This window comes from Thamnophis sirtalis, unplaced genomic scaffold (genome assembly GCF_051295495.1).
Source record: "Thamnophis sirtalis isolate CommonGarterSnake01/CBP01778 unplaced genomic scaffold, rThaSir2_p1.2 scaffold_8, whole genome shotgun sequence".
NCBI lineage: Eukaryota > Metazoa > Chordata > Lepidosauria > Squamata > Natricidae > Thamnophis > Thamnophis sirtalis.
This window is the reverse complement of record NW_028261388.1, coordinates 31,377,317-31,395,080: the sequence shown is the minus strand read 5'-3', so window position 1 is coordinate 31,395,080 and position 17,764 is coordinate 31,377,317. Positions and strand designations below refer to the sequence as shown.

Below are 17,764 nucleotides of genomic sequence, written 5' to 3'. Positions count from 1 at the left end.
ATAAAATGACATTGTTATATAACGTATATATAATTCAGCACAATTTAGATGTTTGTTTATCACATACCCTGGATTGGGATTTAAATAAAATTAATTCTTGCATTAATTTCTAAGATTCCATATTAGCACATTCTCTGTGAATTAATTAGATTTCAGTGGAAGAATTTTCTTATTTATTATTTTCTTATTTATTATTTTCTTATTTATTTTATTTTGAAACCAAAATTAAGGACTTTTTAAATCTATATTAATGTTTCCTGCATGTACCTTATGCCTTTTAATCTTATAAAAGTAATAGAACACTCTTGTTTGTATGTGTCTTGAAACTCTATAGGTTCTTTGAGACCTAGAATGAGATTAGAGTATAAATGGAGAGTTCAAAGCATCTTAATCTACTTTAGGATGGAGAGTTGGACTTAATCCAATGGAGACTTCTTGTTGGCAACACCCAGAATGTAATATACTTAGTAATTATTGTTAATTTATCATATGGACTAAATTCTGGTTTATTCTACTTACTTTGTTTTGCTAAAGGAAGGATTCAATCATTAAACCACTTAAAATATATGGATTCCATTTCAATTTTATTTTCAATTACAAAACAGTGAGAGAGCTTGAAAAGAAAATTCATTGTTGCATGTATCGTTGAAATTGTTGAAGCCCCATTATCTTCTCATCAGAACAGCAGGAGAAATTCCAAATAAAAGAATTTCAACAATTTATAGTGTTGGTGCTTGACTGATAATGCTCTTTAGAAAGCCAAACATAAAAGCCTGTTCTTCAGGTATGGAACAATCTAGTTGCTATTGTAATTCAACAAATTATGTGAAAAAAAACTTTGCTTTGACATTTTCAGTCCTATGTAATAATTTTACAAACTGTGATCAACTGCTTATAAAAAATATATATTAAGACTATACAATGAGCTGAAAACATGGTGATGCCTGAAACAAAGGACAAGATCGCATCACAAAAGTTTATTGGACTGGTAGACAGATCTCACTTCAACACTTCTGAAGGCTCCTTTTTCACATTTGAAAACAGCAGCGTAATAACTCTTCTGAAAATGAAAAACACCCAGAATGTCTTAAAATATGAGGAGACTTTCACTATTATTCTTTCTGTCCGGTAGTAGGGCTGTATAGGAAATAGTATCTGTGCATCTTCCAACCACCCAATTTTCTTTGGAAAGTAAGAATCGGTTATAGATCAGGTCTGAATGATACTTTTTGAGTCATGCATAGTTTCTTTTGCCATAAAGGAAAGATTGAGAAAACTTTTTCAGGTTAAATAGCACACTGGGAGCAATATCCTGGGAATTTCAATATATGCAGGGTCAGGACAACATAATGAAAGAGGCCATGGTGAAACAGAATTTGCTTGAATGAAAATTAAATGTAATTAATTGAAATAACCTAATATAGAAGATTATTATTTCTCATATATTAAGTGATTTGCACCTTTATTCACATGAATTACTACAAATTATTGGCAACATTGAGAGGCTCCAGGTAGGTTTTCTTTTCCTTGCCCCAGGGATACTGTATATCCCTGGGGCAGAAGATACTGCTATTCTAAAACTAAGAAGGAAACAGGGAAAAGAAAACTTTTATGTAACTGAAAAACTGAAACTTTTTCATAGAAGCAGCATATTAACCTTTTGGTTTAATGGACCTCAGTTTCATGGCTTTAAAATACAAGCAAGCAAATTTTGCTTTAGAGCATCTTTCTATAATGTAATCCTCGCCATATAGGTTTATTCCCTTTATTCCTCAATCATCTTAACCCACAGCCTTGTTGTTAGAGGGTATTGTTTTTCTGTGAATGTGGAGGACTCAGACTGAGGGAAGCATGCCTTGGAATAAAATGAAGACAAGAGCGAGAAATGAGACATTAACATACACACACCTTATTCTGTGTTGTTTTCTGCAAAGTAAATCATCACATTTCATTTGTTATTTGGGTAGACATAGTTTATTCCAGAACTGGAAAGAGCTTATAGACAAGGCAATCAATCAATTTATTTATTGTTTTTACCACCGGTCACAGCAAATTATAGAAAGATTCTGCCTTTGCAATGGAAAAAAAAAACCCTTCCAATGAAAATGCTCTAACTGCAGGAGACATTTTCAAGAAAAAATACTGTAAAAACATTTTTCATGGTTTGAACATCTCCCTTGGATTGGTATCCTGGGTTTCTAAAGAGCTATAAAATTAATACAAAGCAAAGAAAATAAGAGATGCTATTGTTTTGCATTCCCACTTGGAAAGGATAATCAAAGTACAGTCTGGTGAAATACTGTACATGGCAAAGACTCAGGCTCATGATGCAAACTTTAAGACAGCTTTAGTTATTGAAGACAAATCGCCCATAAAGCAGCATGATGCCAAGGGCTAAGAAAACACAGTGTGAATTGTATCAAAGTGAAAAGATGAAAGACCAATAACATTTTTGCTGGTTTTTAAAAAGCGCTAGAAAAGTAAGTATTTTCAAAGGGGAAAATAAGCTCTTTTTTTCTTGTCTTTCTTTTTCTTTCGTCTTCCTTACTTTATATTAGTTTTTATCTTCTTGTTTAAACGTTTTAATGAAAATTATATTTTTTTTAAAAAAAGAAGGGAGTCTTTTATGACAAAGTATCAGGCCATAAAACCACAGGATTACAGCAGAGAGCCATAAACAAGAGTGATATTAAATGATTCTAATCTAACCTCACACACTGTATTTAAAAACTTCTTTCTATGATGAATTTTGGAAACAGGGAAGTTCCTTGATTGAACACAAAATTGAATATGAAAATTATCTTCAATATACTTCCAACGGTGGTGAGACTTTTAAGGGCAGCACAAATAGATTTAACTTTTTTTTTCAATAAGGCTTGAGTTCTGGAAACTTCAGATCTTTTACAAATAAAAGAGAATTTCATTTTTCTGTTTTGTTTTGTTTTGTTTTAAGGACAATGATATTTTACGAAGGAAAAAAACGAAGTAAATTGTAGGAGAGATTGGATGGGATTGAATTGAATACTTTATTTGGTCAAGTGTGATGATTAGTACACAAGGATTTTTGTGCAAAGAAAATAATAAAATATAAGCTTTATATAGATTTCCCCCAAAATGTTAATATGTGTTAGGACATGCTTTGAAATTATTTAGATTGCAGTTTACTCTGGAACTAATAGAGTAGACTATATGATTCGGAATAAGTGTGGTATAGAATAGAATAGAATAGAATAGAATAGAATAGAATAGAATAGAATAGAATAGAATAGAATAGAATAGAATCAGTGGGTTCCTACAGGTTTGGACTAGTTTGGCTGAACCAGTAGTGGTTTGGCAGCCTGGGTCACTGGAACCGCCAGCAATGCAGACCTGTCATGCCTCTGAACCGGTTCTCTGGCCGGCACCATAGGCATGGTCATCTTGTTTTGTGCTTCTGCACATGCGCAGAAAATTTTTTATTGGACTGTGTATGCGCACATAATGCACATCATGTGTGCACAATGTGCATCAAGCACACTCAATGTGCATCATGTGTGCACAATGCGCATCAACTGCATGTGCGCACATGGCACAGCCATGAGCGAGCCAACAGTGACTGCCAGAACCCACCCCTGAATAGAATGCAATGCAATGCAATGCAATGCAATGCAATGCAATGCAATGCAATGCAATGCAATGCAATGCAATGCAATGCAATGCAATGCAATGCAATGCAATGCAATACAATACAATACAATACAATACAATACAATACAATACAATACAATACATTACAATACAATAACAGAATTGGAAGGGACCTTGGAGGTCTTCCAGTCCAAGCCCCTCCTTAGGCAGGAAACCCTATACACCACTTCAGACAAATGGCTATCAAACATCTTCTTAAAGACTTCCAGTGTTGGAACATTCACAACTTCTGGAGGCAAGCTGTTCCACTGATTAATTGTTCTAACTGTCAGGAAATTTTTCCTTAGTTCTAAGTTGCTTCTGTCATTGATTAGTTTCCACCCATTGCTTCTTGTTCTACCCTCAGGCGCAGATGTAGTCACAGACCACATAGATCTTCTGAATTTCCTTTTTTGCTCCTCGGGTACATTCATTTCACAATTACTATTTATTTGAATATGTTTTAATATGCAAATGAGCCATTGAGCAAAGAAATAAAATAGGCAAACTGCCCCGATTATCTTTATTGTAGTCTACTTATTTTGGAAAGAGTTTCATATTAGGCCCAGATTAATGAATAGCCCCTTTTATGGTCCCTGCCAGTGATGTGCAGTCAGGGGAGGCAGGGGAGGCGGGGCCTCACCAGTGTCATGAGCAAAAGAAAATAATTTTTAAAATAATTAAAAAGGCTAAGGTAGCTGCTGCCAGACTCCAGAGTCACATTGACTTTGAGTCTGCTTAGTACTAATTGTAGGGGGTGGCGAGACAACTATGGACTCCTTTGCATAAGGAATTTTTCACCTTTTAACCCATGCTCAGAATTAAGCAAGGGTTAAAAGGTGAAAAATTCCTTATGCAAAGGAGGAACATGATTCTCCCGCCTCCTGATCTGGGAGCAGCAAATCATGCCTTGGCAGCCTTGCCTAAGTAAGTTGCTTTTTTATTTAATTTTTTACATTTTCATCATGGCGGGCGGACAAGTGGAGAGTTGAAATCTATAGCTGGAAAAGGTATGTGGATCGGACAGAGGGAGGGGGCGGTATTCAAAATGATAATTTAATTTGTAATTTTTTTGTGAGGAATTTGTGTGTGTGTCTGTGTGTGTGTGTACGCATGTGTTTCTTTGGGGGGGAACGAGGCGGTAGAGCGCGGCAGCAGCAGGGATGTTCTCGCCGCTGTGTCCAACAGGCCAGGCGTCTCGCGTTTATATCCGCCATAAACACGAGACGCCTGGCCTGTTGGACACAGCAGGCCTGTTGGACACAGCAGTGGCGGAGGGAGGAATGGGCTGGGTGGGCTGGCTGGCTGGGGAGGGGGGAATCATGGCCACTCAGGCCCCGGCGGCAGGGCTTTAAAGTGGCGGCAGGCACCAGCGGCAGGACTTTAAAGTCCCGGCATGTCCGCCATAGAGCGGGTCCCAGTCCCGCTCTATGGCAGATGCGGCGCCAGGGCATCGGCGGGGCTTTCGCACTTGCCTCACCGGCCATGAAGCTCACCGCACATCACTGGTCCCTGCATACTTAGGACTGAAAGCAAACATGTGCTTCAAAATGACTAATGCTGCAAATGTAGCACCTGCCTGTAAATCTTTCAATCAAGCACATTTTCCCCAGACTGTATGGTAGCCATACAAAACTTGAGAAAAGCTACTACTTCTATTTTAAGGATTTGCAAAGGGAGTCTTCTTCATCAACACAGTCCAAAATGCTGTCAGTCCTATTGCAAATTTTAAATATAAATTTTTCATACCAATCTAATATCATGCTAAAACTATGCTACATCCACCTGGGTAACAAAGCCTGACTTGTTTAAAAGGAATAATACCTGGGAATTTAAATATCAAATGCATTTACATGAAATATTCTAATTCAATTTACACACATTTCTGACCATAGCAATAGCAATAGCAGTTAGACTTATATACCGCTTCATAGGGCTTTCAGCCCTCTCTAAGCGGTTTACAGAGAGTCAGCATATTTCCCCCAACAATCCGGGTCCTCATTTTACCCACCTCGGAAGGATGGAAGGCTGAGTCAACCCTGAGCCGGTGAGATTTGAACAGCCAAACTTCAGAACTGCAGTCAGCTGAAGTAGCCTGCAATGCTGCATTTAACCACTGCGCCACCTCGGCTCTTTGTTTAATAATTCAACTCTTGGTTTAGCTGACTTTAAACAGTTGTCAGCTGACGACTAAAACCAAAGAATGAAAGCTGGGTGTAATTATGGATTTTTACAGTATGTGCTTCTCAGCTATTTTAATACGATATATGTGGGCCTCCAAATCCCAAATTGCTTGTTCTTAACTTTCACTTTTATAAGAAAATATGTGCCAAAAATGAATCTAAATTCCTGAGGTTTTAGTGCCCTGCCCATTGTTTTTCATTGAAGAATATGATTTATTTGAAGTAAAATTATTTTGTTTGAAGCTTTGTGCTTATCCAGCTGTAATAATTGCAGAACAATATTTCATATAATCAAGTATTAAATTTGAAAGTTGGAGAAAATGTGATTTTTCTTGAAAAGAAAGTTTACCTTGAAGGAAGATATTGGAATGTTAAGCAGTTGATAATTTTATTTTTACTATTCAATAAGCACATCTTGTTTTGAAATGAATGTTAGTTAAATAATGAGGTTTCATATCTTGAAACAAACACTCCATCTAGTGTACAATTACCAATATTGCTTCTTAGTTTCTATTTTCTGCTGCCCATGAATTGTGAAAGGTTCCTATTCCATAGAAATTATTATTATGTTTTAGAAATAATTCCATATACATTTTCCCTGAATATTTTAAGGAGCGAGTTAGACGCTAGGGTAGATTAAAAAGACACGAAACTTCAAAGAATAGTTTCTCAAATATTCCTGGTTAAAGGCTTGCTTTCAGAAAGGGTGGTTCTTCATATAGAAAGTTCTTCATGAATAAGCTTATTATGTTATCACCAAACAGTTAGGAAACAGTCTAAAAGCCTATTTAAAACACACACAAGTTATGCACTACTAAATTATTTACATTTACTGAGGATTTAGACAGGTTTAGGGGAGAATAAAACTAAGGGAGTCGTTTGCTGAAATACTGCAGCAGAAAAAGACGAGAAGCAAAGGGTTCCTGAAGCATCTTTGAGGAGTATAATAAGTGAACATTAAAAATGTTGACCAAATACTTGAATATATCACTGTTATAATTGATGATCTGCAAACCTCTGGGAATAAAATAAGCATGTTATGAGATTCATTCCCGGCATAGTCTCTATGGTAGTTTGGTATTGAAGGTGGTTTTCAGCAGGTTCTGACTCTTTCTGGAGAGCGGAAATTTTGAGTACTGCAAAAACATCCACCAATATGTTTGCAGTGAAAGTGAAAGTATTATTAATGACACTGAGGATTAGTAGGCTTTTTTACACAGGCTAATTTGTGTTGGTTTATGACAAGAAAGTCCTGTCTGACGATGCTAATATTGGCTTTCAAATATCATGGTGACACTCTTTGTACTACTCATACATATAAGACTTGAAGAAAACCGATACATAAGGCATTACATATTATTGGTTGTCTAAATTATGTTGGTTTAATAAGAAGAGAGCAACTTGTAGGGCTGCCATTGAAAGTCACGGTGAACCCAATTCTTATAGACCAATGAAGAGTACGAGCAACTCTTTTTAAAAGTAAGTTAACCAAAATATTTGTATAATTGTTCATGACAATAGTATACTACTTTCTGAGACCATAAAATTAAATACGTATTTCTATAGCATAACAGTGACTTTGTAAAACTGATTAGATTTCTTGAGTAATCTTACTATTTCTTCTTTGAAAAATTTGGTCCTCTATCAAAAGAGCATTCCTAATTTGAAAAATATCAATACAGGAAACCAGATTTTAAGGGAATTTGGGTATTTTTCTTACAGATACTGGCCCTTTTGCGCTAGATTTTGTAATAGTACATTTAGGCTCCAATCATAGGCATTCTTGTATAAATTGGAGAAAACTGTTCTGACCTCGGTTTCCCCAGCAGCACAAAGCTGAGTCTGAGTCCTGATAAACCCGTTTTATTTAATTTACAGTGAATTCCTCTCCAGCAAAGTTCCGGCCCACAATCTTTCATGGTAGTTCCCAATTACCGACCTTTATCAGGTTTGGAGAGTGGTCAGGCCAATATTTTTCAGACGCTGCAATACTTGGCAAGAATGCAGGAATGAACTAATTGTCTCCTGCAAACACCCTCCCCTATTGCTCCTCTTTTATTCCCTATGGGAGGGAGCATATACCGTCCCCACCTGTGGCTTTACTCCCAAGCTGACCCTTGTTCCTTAGCGGTTCCCTTAATCTGGCAACTGCACATGCGCACACTGGGAACAGGTTCCAGCTGTTCATCTGCCTCACTGATGTCTGACTCCGAAGGCAGCTGATAACTGTCAGATGGCCCTGGTCCCATCTCTGCCTCCGATACAAAGCACTCATCAGAGCCTTCTTCCGACTCCAGGACTGGCCCATGTTCCTCCTTAACTTCCTCACTGTCTGAATCTGCCAGCTCTGCTGGCCGCTGTCTGACCACAACAAAAACTCATCCTCACAAGACAGAGTGTGCCTGTGATCTGGATAATGTGTTTTTATTTCCCCACACTTAAACATGGCCTCTCAATCTTGTAGGGCAGTGTTTCCCAAAGTGTGGTACGCGTACCCCCAGGGGTACGGGAAGAGTTTGGTGGGGGTACGCGTTGCACCGGAGTTTGGTGGGGATCACGTGGGAATATCACAACAGGAGAAGATATCTTTAATGTTATGAATACATTTATGCAAGAGAACAAATTGATTGGAATAGATGTGTTGGAATAAGCACAGATGGAGCAAAAAGTATGGTCAGAATTAATAAAGGACTCATTGCAAGAATTCAAAATGTTGCTCCAAATGTCATATCCACACATTGTTGCATACACAGAGAGGCTTTGGCAACACGTAAGATGCCCGCTGATCTACAGAAAGTTCTGGATGAAAGTGTGAAAATCATTAACTACATTTTTTATGTAGTTATGAGGGGTACTCAGCGTTTTTTATGAGGGGTACTCAGCGTTACGAAAATTATAGAAGGGGTACACATATATCAAAAGTTTGGAAAACACTGTTGTAGGCATCAGACCTAGAATGACAATTTCTGAAAGTCCTGAATTCTTCAGCTCTTCCTTGTGGTTCCTTGAAACTGTTGTTCTCCTGGGAAAACTAAGTCTTCAGGAGAAGGGGCTCTCTCAGTGAAAAATTCTCCAGCACAGAAATAACATAAGGATCCTTAATAAACAGGGATTCTTCCTGCCATATACCCAGCCTCTAAAAGACTCAACAAGTGCAGGCTGCCATTTCAAATTTATAAGTATATTCATACTGTCTTTTAATTTTTATCTTAATTCACAATTTCTTTTAATGTTTTGTTATATTACTATGCAAACATTTCCATGAACTATTGTATTTTATCATTTCTAGGCATTTGTCTTTTCTTTCTCTTTTTTTTCAAAACAACTACATGTTTACAAAAATCTTGAAAGCTTCCCCCTTATTCTTTTTTCATCAAAACATCTTCCAAAACATTGTTGGAAACTCAAATTATATTCCCACTGAAAATCATCATTTTAATATTCTGCAATGTAATGGAATAATTTTCCCAAAGCAATATTATAAATATAACTTAGCAGTTCATAGTTATATTTATGCTTCCAAAGCTAAAATGCCAGAAATACCATAAGGATGCATAAGACCTAAAACCAGCTCTGTTTGCTTTAATGCAGAATAGCTAAAAAGATTACCAAAAGGAAATACCTTCTTACCGGGGATAATTTTCATTGTCCAAAATTAAGTTTCTTACATTAGTTCTTGCTGTTTTTCTATTTTGAGAACGATTTATTTGTTGTTGCAGATTATGGATATATTGCTAGCACCTGCATGGCTAATCATTTACCTTGGGCTACTGAGATCTATCCAAGCTGGTGCTTATTATGGGATCAAGCCGATGCCTCCCCCAGTGCCACAGTACCAACCCCTTGGGCAACAAGTACCTCACATGCCACTGGGTAAAGATGGAGTGCCAATGCAGCACATGGGAAAGGAGGGACCACATCTATCATATGGAAAAGAATATATACCTCAGTATATAAAAGAAATTCCACAGATCCCCATGCTTGGCAAGGAGAGGATTTCAAAGAAACAGAAAGGTAATATGGGCAAGATGTGAAGTTGGGTGGGCTTAGTGACTGGACCAAGGTCTCCTGATGAGGTTCCATAGCTGAGGCTGGAGTTGAAAATGACCCTCTCTGATCCCTCTTCCAGAATCCTAATTATTACATTATACAGCAATAGCAATAGCAATAGTAATAGCAGTAGACTTATATACCGCTTCATAGGGCTTTCAGCCCTCTCTAAGCGGTTTACAGAGAGTCAGCATATTGCCCCCAACAATCTGGGTCCTCATTTTACCCACCTCGGAAGGATGGAAGGCTGAGTCAACCCTGAGCCGGTGAGATTTGAACCGCTGAACTGCTGATCTAGCAGTAGCCTGCAGTGCTGCATTTAACCACTGCGCCACCTTGGCTCTTACAGGATGGAAGAGAAGGCAAGTTTCATATATTGACGTTACCCAAATGCATAGAATATATTGCAAAAGTCAACATTTGTGAAGAATTTTTTGTTGAGCTTTTTTGGGGGGGGGGGGCAAGACAGCTTGTGCATTTATTCCGAAACAGCTATGAACTTAAGTTTACAGAGAGTTGGCAACAAGCCGAGATGTTTAAACATCCCTTTTTTTTTTCAACTCCTTATTTCTAGTTGTGCACCAAAATTGGTCATTTTCCTCACCCATTTCCAAATGTTAAGTTTATTCTGTCCTGTTACCAAAATGTTCTCATACCTGCTTTAGGCAGAGTGAGATGGCTGCCTCAAAGGGCAGGTTCTGGAATGTGATCTTGTGAGAGGCCATTGGCAAGCAGCTTCTTCTCTTTAGTACAATATAAAACATTGTCACTTGCACTAAAGCCGAATACAATTCGGATACAATACTATCCTCCGCGAGCTGCGCTGGCTACCTGTTGATCTCCGGGTGCGCTTCAAGGTGCTACTTACCATCCATAAATCTCTCCATGGTAGTGGATCTGAGTACTTGAGAGACCGCCTCCTGCCGATTACCTCCCTTCGACCGATTAGATCGCACAGATTAGGCCTCCTCCGAGTTCCATCCGCCAGTCAGTGCTGACTGGTGACTACGCGGAGGAGAGCCTTCTCAGTAGCAGCTCCGACCCTTTGGAACGATCTCCCCGTGGAGATTCGCACCCTCACCACTGTCCAGACCTTCCGCACAGCCCTTAAGAACTGGCTATCCCGTCAGGCCTGGGGATAAGATTCTAATCCGCCCCACCCGAATGCTGAATGAAAGTTGTGTTTTATTGTTTTATTTTTTATTTACGCACTGTCTTATGTTTTATCTTGCACCCCCCCTTCCCATGAACTGTAAGCCGCCCTGAGTCCCCTCAGGGAAAAGGGCGGCCTATAAATAACAAATAAATTCTAAAATTCTAAATTCTAAATTTTAGTGAAATACAGAGAGTGGCAAGAGTGTGCATCTTGTCCGCTCCCATTTTCGTATCCTTATCTTCCAGATTCGGAGAAGTCACAATGTGATCCTTTCCATCAAGTCATTTTTCTTTACTGTTCTAGATTTTGCTGCATCAAAACACATAGAAATATCAACTTGAATATGGATGTAATTCATCAGGAACAATTTAGGAAAGCAAAAATAAAAATAAAAATTGGGGGGGCCAGCAGCATTGATCACAAAATTGCTAATGCTCTTTGAAAGGAGGAAATCCATCCTTCTTTTTGAACATCAACTATACTGTAAAAATAATCCAGCCAGCAGGCTGATACATCAATTCCTCTTGAAGCATATTGGTGTCATCCAGATCAGTGTTTCTCAACCTTGGCCACTTGAAGATGTCTGGACTTCAACTCCCAGAATTCCCCAGCCAGCGAATGCTGGCTGGGGAATTCTGGGAGTTGAAGTCCGGACATCTTCAAGTGGCCAAGGTTGAGAAACACTGATCTAGATGAAAGTCAGGATGAAAGTTAATATTCTTTTCTTTATTTATTTCTCTTTCTCTCTTTAAAAAGCAGAATTGCCATTAGCCAGTTTGAGAGGTGAGCAGGGTCCTCCTGGAGAGCCTGGACCAAGAGGGCCTCCAGGATCTCCAGGGCTGCCAGGACACGGAGTACCAGGAGCTAAAGGAAAACCAGGACCGCAAGGATACCCAGGAATTGGAAAACCAGGCATGCCTGGAATGCCAGGAAAACCAGGAGCAATGGGGCCTCCCGGATCAAGAGGTGAAATGGGGCCAAAGGGGGAGAGTGGATCTATGGGAATTCCAGGACCCAAAGGACCACCAGGACCTCAAGGACTGCCTGGAATAGGAAAACCAGGCGACAGAGGATCACCAGGACAACCAGGAGGAAAGGGCGAGCCAGGAATGAAAGGGCAACCTGGGATACAAGGCCCCCAAGGCCCAAAAGGAGATAAAGGTGTGGGGATTCCAGGGTTACCGGGGCTAAGAGGACCTCCTGGTTTACCAGGTCCTCCCGGTCCTGTTGGACTTCCTGGAATAGGCAAACCAGGAATGATAGGTTTTCCAGGCCCTCAGGGAGCTATAGGCAAACCAGGAATTCCAGGGGAAAGAGGGCCAAAGGGCTTAGCTGGGAGTCCTGGAATTCAAGGTCCTCCTGGTCTTCCAGGTAAAGGGAAGCCAGGACAAGATGGAATCCCAGGACAGTCAGGCATGCCAGGTGGGAAAGGGGAACAAGGCCTGCCAGGTTTACCAGGGTCACCTGGTGCTCCCGGGATTGGAAAGCCAGGTTTCCCTGGTCCTAAAGGTGATCGGGGTATGGGTGGTGCTCCGGGCCCATTGGGACCTAAGGGTGAAAAAGGTTATGTGGGCCCACCTGGCATGGCTGGGCCTCCAGGGGAACCAGGCCAACCAGGCCAGCCTGGATTAATGGGGCCCTCAGGTGTTATGGGATTCCCAGGTCCAAAAGGAGAATTTGGAGCTGTTGGGCCTCCAGGACCTATTGGTCCCAAAGGTGAGCTTGGTTTGCAAGGTTTCCCAGGTAAACCTGGTTTTCCAGGAGAGGTGGGCCCATCAGGTCTGAGAGGCTTGCCTGGTCCAATTGGACCAAAAGGAGAAGCTGGTCACAAAGGTTTGCCAGGTTTGCCTGGTGCTCATGGGCTGATGGGCCCCAAGGGAGAACCTGGAAAGCCAGGAACTCAAGGCCATCAGGGCCCTACTGGAATCCCAGGTATTGCAGGACCAAGTGGCCCCATTGGACCTCCTGGACTACCTGGAACTAAAGGTGAACGGGGTTTGCCAGGCCCGCCAGGTTTTCCAGGAATGGGGAAACCTGGTGTTTCAGGGATACCTGGACCACCAGGGAAACCTGGATCGCTTGGTGCTCCTGGCCAGCCAGGTCTCCAAGGACCTCCTGGTCCCCCTGGTCCCCCTGGCCCTCCAATAATAATGCAACCTACACCGCCAGCAATGGGACACTATCTGCCAGAGATAGGGCCAGGCCTTGATGGAATAAAGACTCCATATGGTTATAAGGGGAAGAAAAGCAAAAACAGTGCTGCCGCCGCCGCTGCCGCCGCTGCCGCTACCACCTATGAGATGCCGGCTTTCACGGCTGAGCTCACCACTCCTTTCCCACGGGTCAGGGTTCCTGTGATCTTTGACAAGCTCCTTTATAATGGCAGGCAGAATTATAATCCACAGACTGGTGTCTTTACCTGTGAAATCCCTGGGATCTACTACTTCGCTTACCACATACACTGCAAAGGGGGAAATGTCTGGGTGGCATTATTTAAAAACAATGAGCCATTGATGTACACGTATGATGAATACAAGAAAGGTTTCCTGGACCAAGCTTCTGGAAGTGCCGTTGTTCAGCTGATGCACGGTGACAGAGTTTATATCCAGATGCCCTCTGAACAGGCGGCGGGACTTTATGCTGGGCAATACGTTCACTCATCTTTTTCTGGATATTTATTGTATCCAATGTAAACTGCACACTCAGATCAAATGAAAGCTCTTTTTTCTATGTTTCCAAATCTATACCATTGAAAGGTGCATTTATTGATCGTTCTTGGACCAACATGTACAATATTAAAATAAAATTACAAATTTAAACATTTTATGTACAGCTTGTTATAAAGAAAAACTATTGATAAGCCCAGCATTAATTGGCTTGCTGCTGTACAATGAATCTTTTCAACATTTCTCTGCTTTTTTGAATTAAAAATAATGTCCTGTCAGGATTTACATTCAGTGTTTACTGATCACTTCCTTCTAGGGTGAAACTTTCAAGTGGAAGGTGATAGACAAAGATACAAACATTTATTCTATAATAATACTATAAAGATTTATTTATAACAAAAACTGCAATGACTTCAAGAAGGCTCCGTAATTATGTACCAACTTCTCTTTGCCAAAGTTTCTATTTTTATGTGAAGATTTTAATCTGGTTATACTGACAAAAATAGTAGAAAAGGACAAATCTCAGTGTTAGAAAGCAATTTAATTATTAGCAAATTGACTGAAATCTATGGCGTTGATTTCTTTTCTCCAACAAGCAATAGACCATATTCATATTACAAGTAAATGTTTATATTTCCAGATTGGTTTGTGGAATAGTTTAAATCAATGATTTAGAGGTAAAATGGTATTTACAAACTGAATAATGTTAGTGCAGCATAGATTAACAGTTTCATATTGATTTATGGATCACAGAATATAAATACAGAAAATGGCAATGTGTATCTGAAATCAGGAAAGTCTGAATTACCTGATACACAAATAGGGAATGAGTGATCCTTTTTCTCTTGGAAATCATTGTTGCAAATTTTGATCAAGAAATGATAGGACTGGATGTTTGATATGCTCAAAATAGAAGTTTATTCGTTGTTCATTTTCCTAGGTCCTTTAACAAATACTGGAAAAGGTGGTTAGCAATGACTGAGAATAGCACAGTCCTTTAGTTTTGTATATTGTGTGATTTATCCAGTATGAGTTATGTAAAGGCAATGGAATATAATAGAGTAACTATCTTCAGTTCAACTATCCTATGGATTATTCCTAAAAGCCTATTTTGGCTAAATGGCTTTTAAATACATGGAGATTAGAAAGTCATATGTTTGTGGGAGCAGCAAAGCGGCTATTATTATTTCATCCTGAATAAAGTCTATCTATCTGGTTGCCAAGAATTGACACCAACTTAATAGTGCATAGATAATAACTTTTATTGGTTATTAGTGTCACACATATGCCATGCCAATAATTATGATATCTAGGTTATTGGGAAGTGAGTATGAAGGCCAACACAGCTAAAGAACTGGCACCTGTAATTTCACATTGTTGTGTACATAATAATAATAAGAGGCATGGCATGGCAAAGTATTACATGCCCAGTACATTAAGAAAAATTGCAGACAAAGCAAATAAAAACAAGTGCTTGCAACAATAGTAAAGCTGAAGAAAGAGGCAGATGGGCTAATGCTGGCTGTTCAAGACCGAGGCTTAAGAACAAATTCATGCAACACTAGAATTGAGAAGCCAGCAACAGAAAGCAAATGCCACCTCTGCAACGAATCTGCAGAAACAGTGCATCACTTAGTAAGCTCCTACAAAAGTTCACACAGACTGACAATAAGCAATGGCCTAACTAAGTAGCAACATTGGTACATTGGAATATCTGCAAGAAATATCACCTGCCTGTAAGCAAGAACTGGTAGAACCACAAAATGCTAGTAATAGAATGTGAAGAAGCTAAAGTATCTGGAACTTTAGAATTCAAACATACAAAGACTTGCCACCTAACACATCAGTCTTCACAATTATGGATAAGACAAAACAGTCTGGATAGTAGATAATACACTAGAACAGGGGTGTCAAACACATGTCGTCATGTTTTTCCCCTTTGCTAAACTGGGAGTGGGCATGACCAGCATCTGACACATCCAGTCCACGGGCCATGAGTTTGACACCCCTGCACTAGAAAGACAGCAGAATAGAAGTGAAAGAACTGAAGAAAATAAAAGAAATATAAAGACCGGTAAATAGAGGCGGAATGACTGTGTCAAAAGAAAGCAAAATTAGTACCAAGATACCTTGTGTGACTATCCCAGGTCCTTCAGAAGAACTTAATAGGTAGCTAACAATGCCAAATCAAGTCTTAAAATCTGGTTGACTATGCAACTGACCATAATAATACATTAACTATTTCCAGTCTGCCACTAAAGATAAAAGTCTTCAAAGAACCACTGATGTAATAAAATCCTATTCAAAAATAAAACAGCAAAAAAGAAAAAGAAAATCAACAAACATCCAGCACTGACAGTTTTAAAATCTAAACCAGCTGAAACTCAAACCAGTCCATTAAGAGATGTACATGAAAGAGTAAAGAGATTAGCTCAGATTCATAAACATACTGCATAGCAACCGATCTGAGAAGCATGAAGTTACTGATGAAAGGCTTCATTTTTGTTTTCTTATCAATTTAACAGTCTTCAAAGATTAGCACATGGAAAGGACTTCCATAACTGTTTTAAAGTATTAGTAAGTCCCAGTAGAAAACACTCCCAATTACCATTTTCAGTTAACACAGATTCTAGAAGGATACTTGAAGGACATAGATGTACCTGAATAGACTGTGCTGAAATCCTGTGGAACAATATTTGCATGTACAGGGCGGGGCATAACCTTTTCCTAGGGGGTCACAGCAACACTTGTAATAACAACACAAATAATTCATACACCATTCGAAAGCCCATCAAAAACTGAGTTTATTGACACGATTTAATAGTCAGTATGACCACCATTAGCCCTTCGAACAGCATTCAAACGAGGTGGATAAGAACACAACAAATCTTCAAACAGTTCCGTTCGATTTTCCAGATTTTTCAACACAGTTTCCAAATTCATTCTCAAAGTTTCAACCGAATATCGATTTTGACCTTGCTCCTGAATCATCAGAGCTTCCACTTCATCCTTAATTATGGTCCCAATATTCTCTGCCGGATTGAGATCTGGCGAATTTCCCGGCCAGATGTCATTGCCCCAAAATTCGACATTGTTTTCCTTTAACAATTGCTGAGTCGCATTTGCACGCATGCAAGGAGCTTTGTCATGAAGAAAGACAGCCTCACCAACCACCAAGACATTGTCTGGATCACTGAGAAATGGAATGACATTCTCCAATAAAATTTTCTCACGGAAATAACTGCCATCCCAGGATTCCCCTTTATTCTTCAAAACCCAATGCAGTTTCTTGGCTGTGAAAATGACGAAAATCCCGATGCAAGTCAGATTGCGAACGATTTGTCGATATCGTTCATGTTTGGTGATGTCGTCGACATCTTTAGCCCAAATTCGATCGTTCTGGAAATTCGGTTTTCGAATGGCATAAACGAAGAATTCGTCAGATGGCGCCAAATGAAGAAAATCTTCCTCAGTCCATTCAGACAACCAATCGCACAACCAAAGCCGATCTTGAACGTGTGTTTGAGTTTTCAATGGTTTGCAAATGACGTGGAATGGCTTCAAACCTTCTCGTTCTCGATATCGGCCGATTGTCCTTTGATCAACTCGTTTTCCACGAATTTGAAGGATTTCTTGGGCCACTTTTCGGTTTCCTTTTCGTTGTTTGCGACTGCCAGTTGCAATGATGGCTTTGCTTTCTTGGGACAGTTGCAGAGGACGCCCTTCTCCAAATTTTGTGAAACATTCTTGGGCTGTTTTGTTCCAATTATCAGTAACCCAATCCGGATGACGTTTCAATTTGTTTGCAATCCATTTTCGATTGATAAACGTCGCTCCAGCATCGCGAGCCTCTTGAAAGGCAATGCATTTTATTCTGTCAATGATCCTTTGTTCTTCCGAATCGAATTTTCCAGCCATTCTTAAAGCAAATTTAACATTTAATAGCTCATTCAATTCAGTTTTTTATGGGCTTTAAAATGAGGTGTCGCGGAAGTTGTAAACTGCTGTCGATCTTGCTGTGACCCCCTAGGAAAAGGTTATGC

General features: G+C 39.6%; 1 protein-coding gene across 2 annotated transcripts in view; it reads left to right on the top strand.

The window, feature by feature from the left end:
• Positions 1 to 14,006, top strand: part of COL8A1 (collagen type VIII alpha 1 chain) — an 86,142-nt gene extending 72,136 nt beyond the window's left edge. Inside the window, exons 4-5 of one of the 2 annotated variants that reach the window (XM_087721375.1) lie at positions 9,569 to 9,863; positions 11,815 to 14,006. In XM_087721375.1, coding sequence (XP_087577501.1) covers positions 9,572 to 9,863; positions 11,815 to 13,748 — 2,226 coding nt within the window. In that variant the 5' untranslated portion in view covers positions 9,569 to 9,571 and the 3' untranslated portion in view covers positions 13,749 to 14,006. Of the gene's footprint in view, positions 1 to 9,568; positions 9,864 to 11,811 lie in introns of both variants that reach the window. The other variant, XM_087721374.1, reaches the window with a different exon arrangement.
• The last annotated feature ends 3,758 nt before the right edge of the window (positions 14,007 to 17,764 follow it).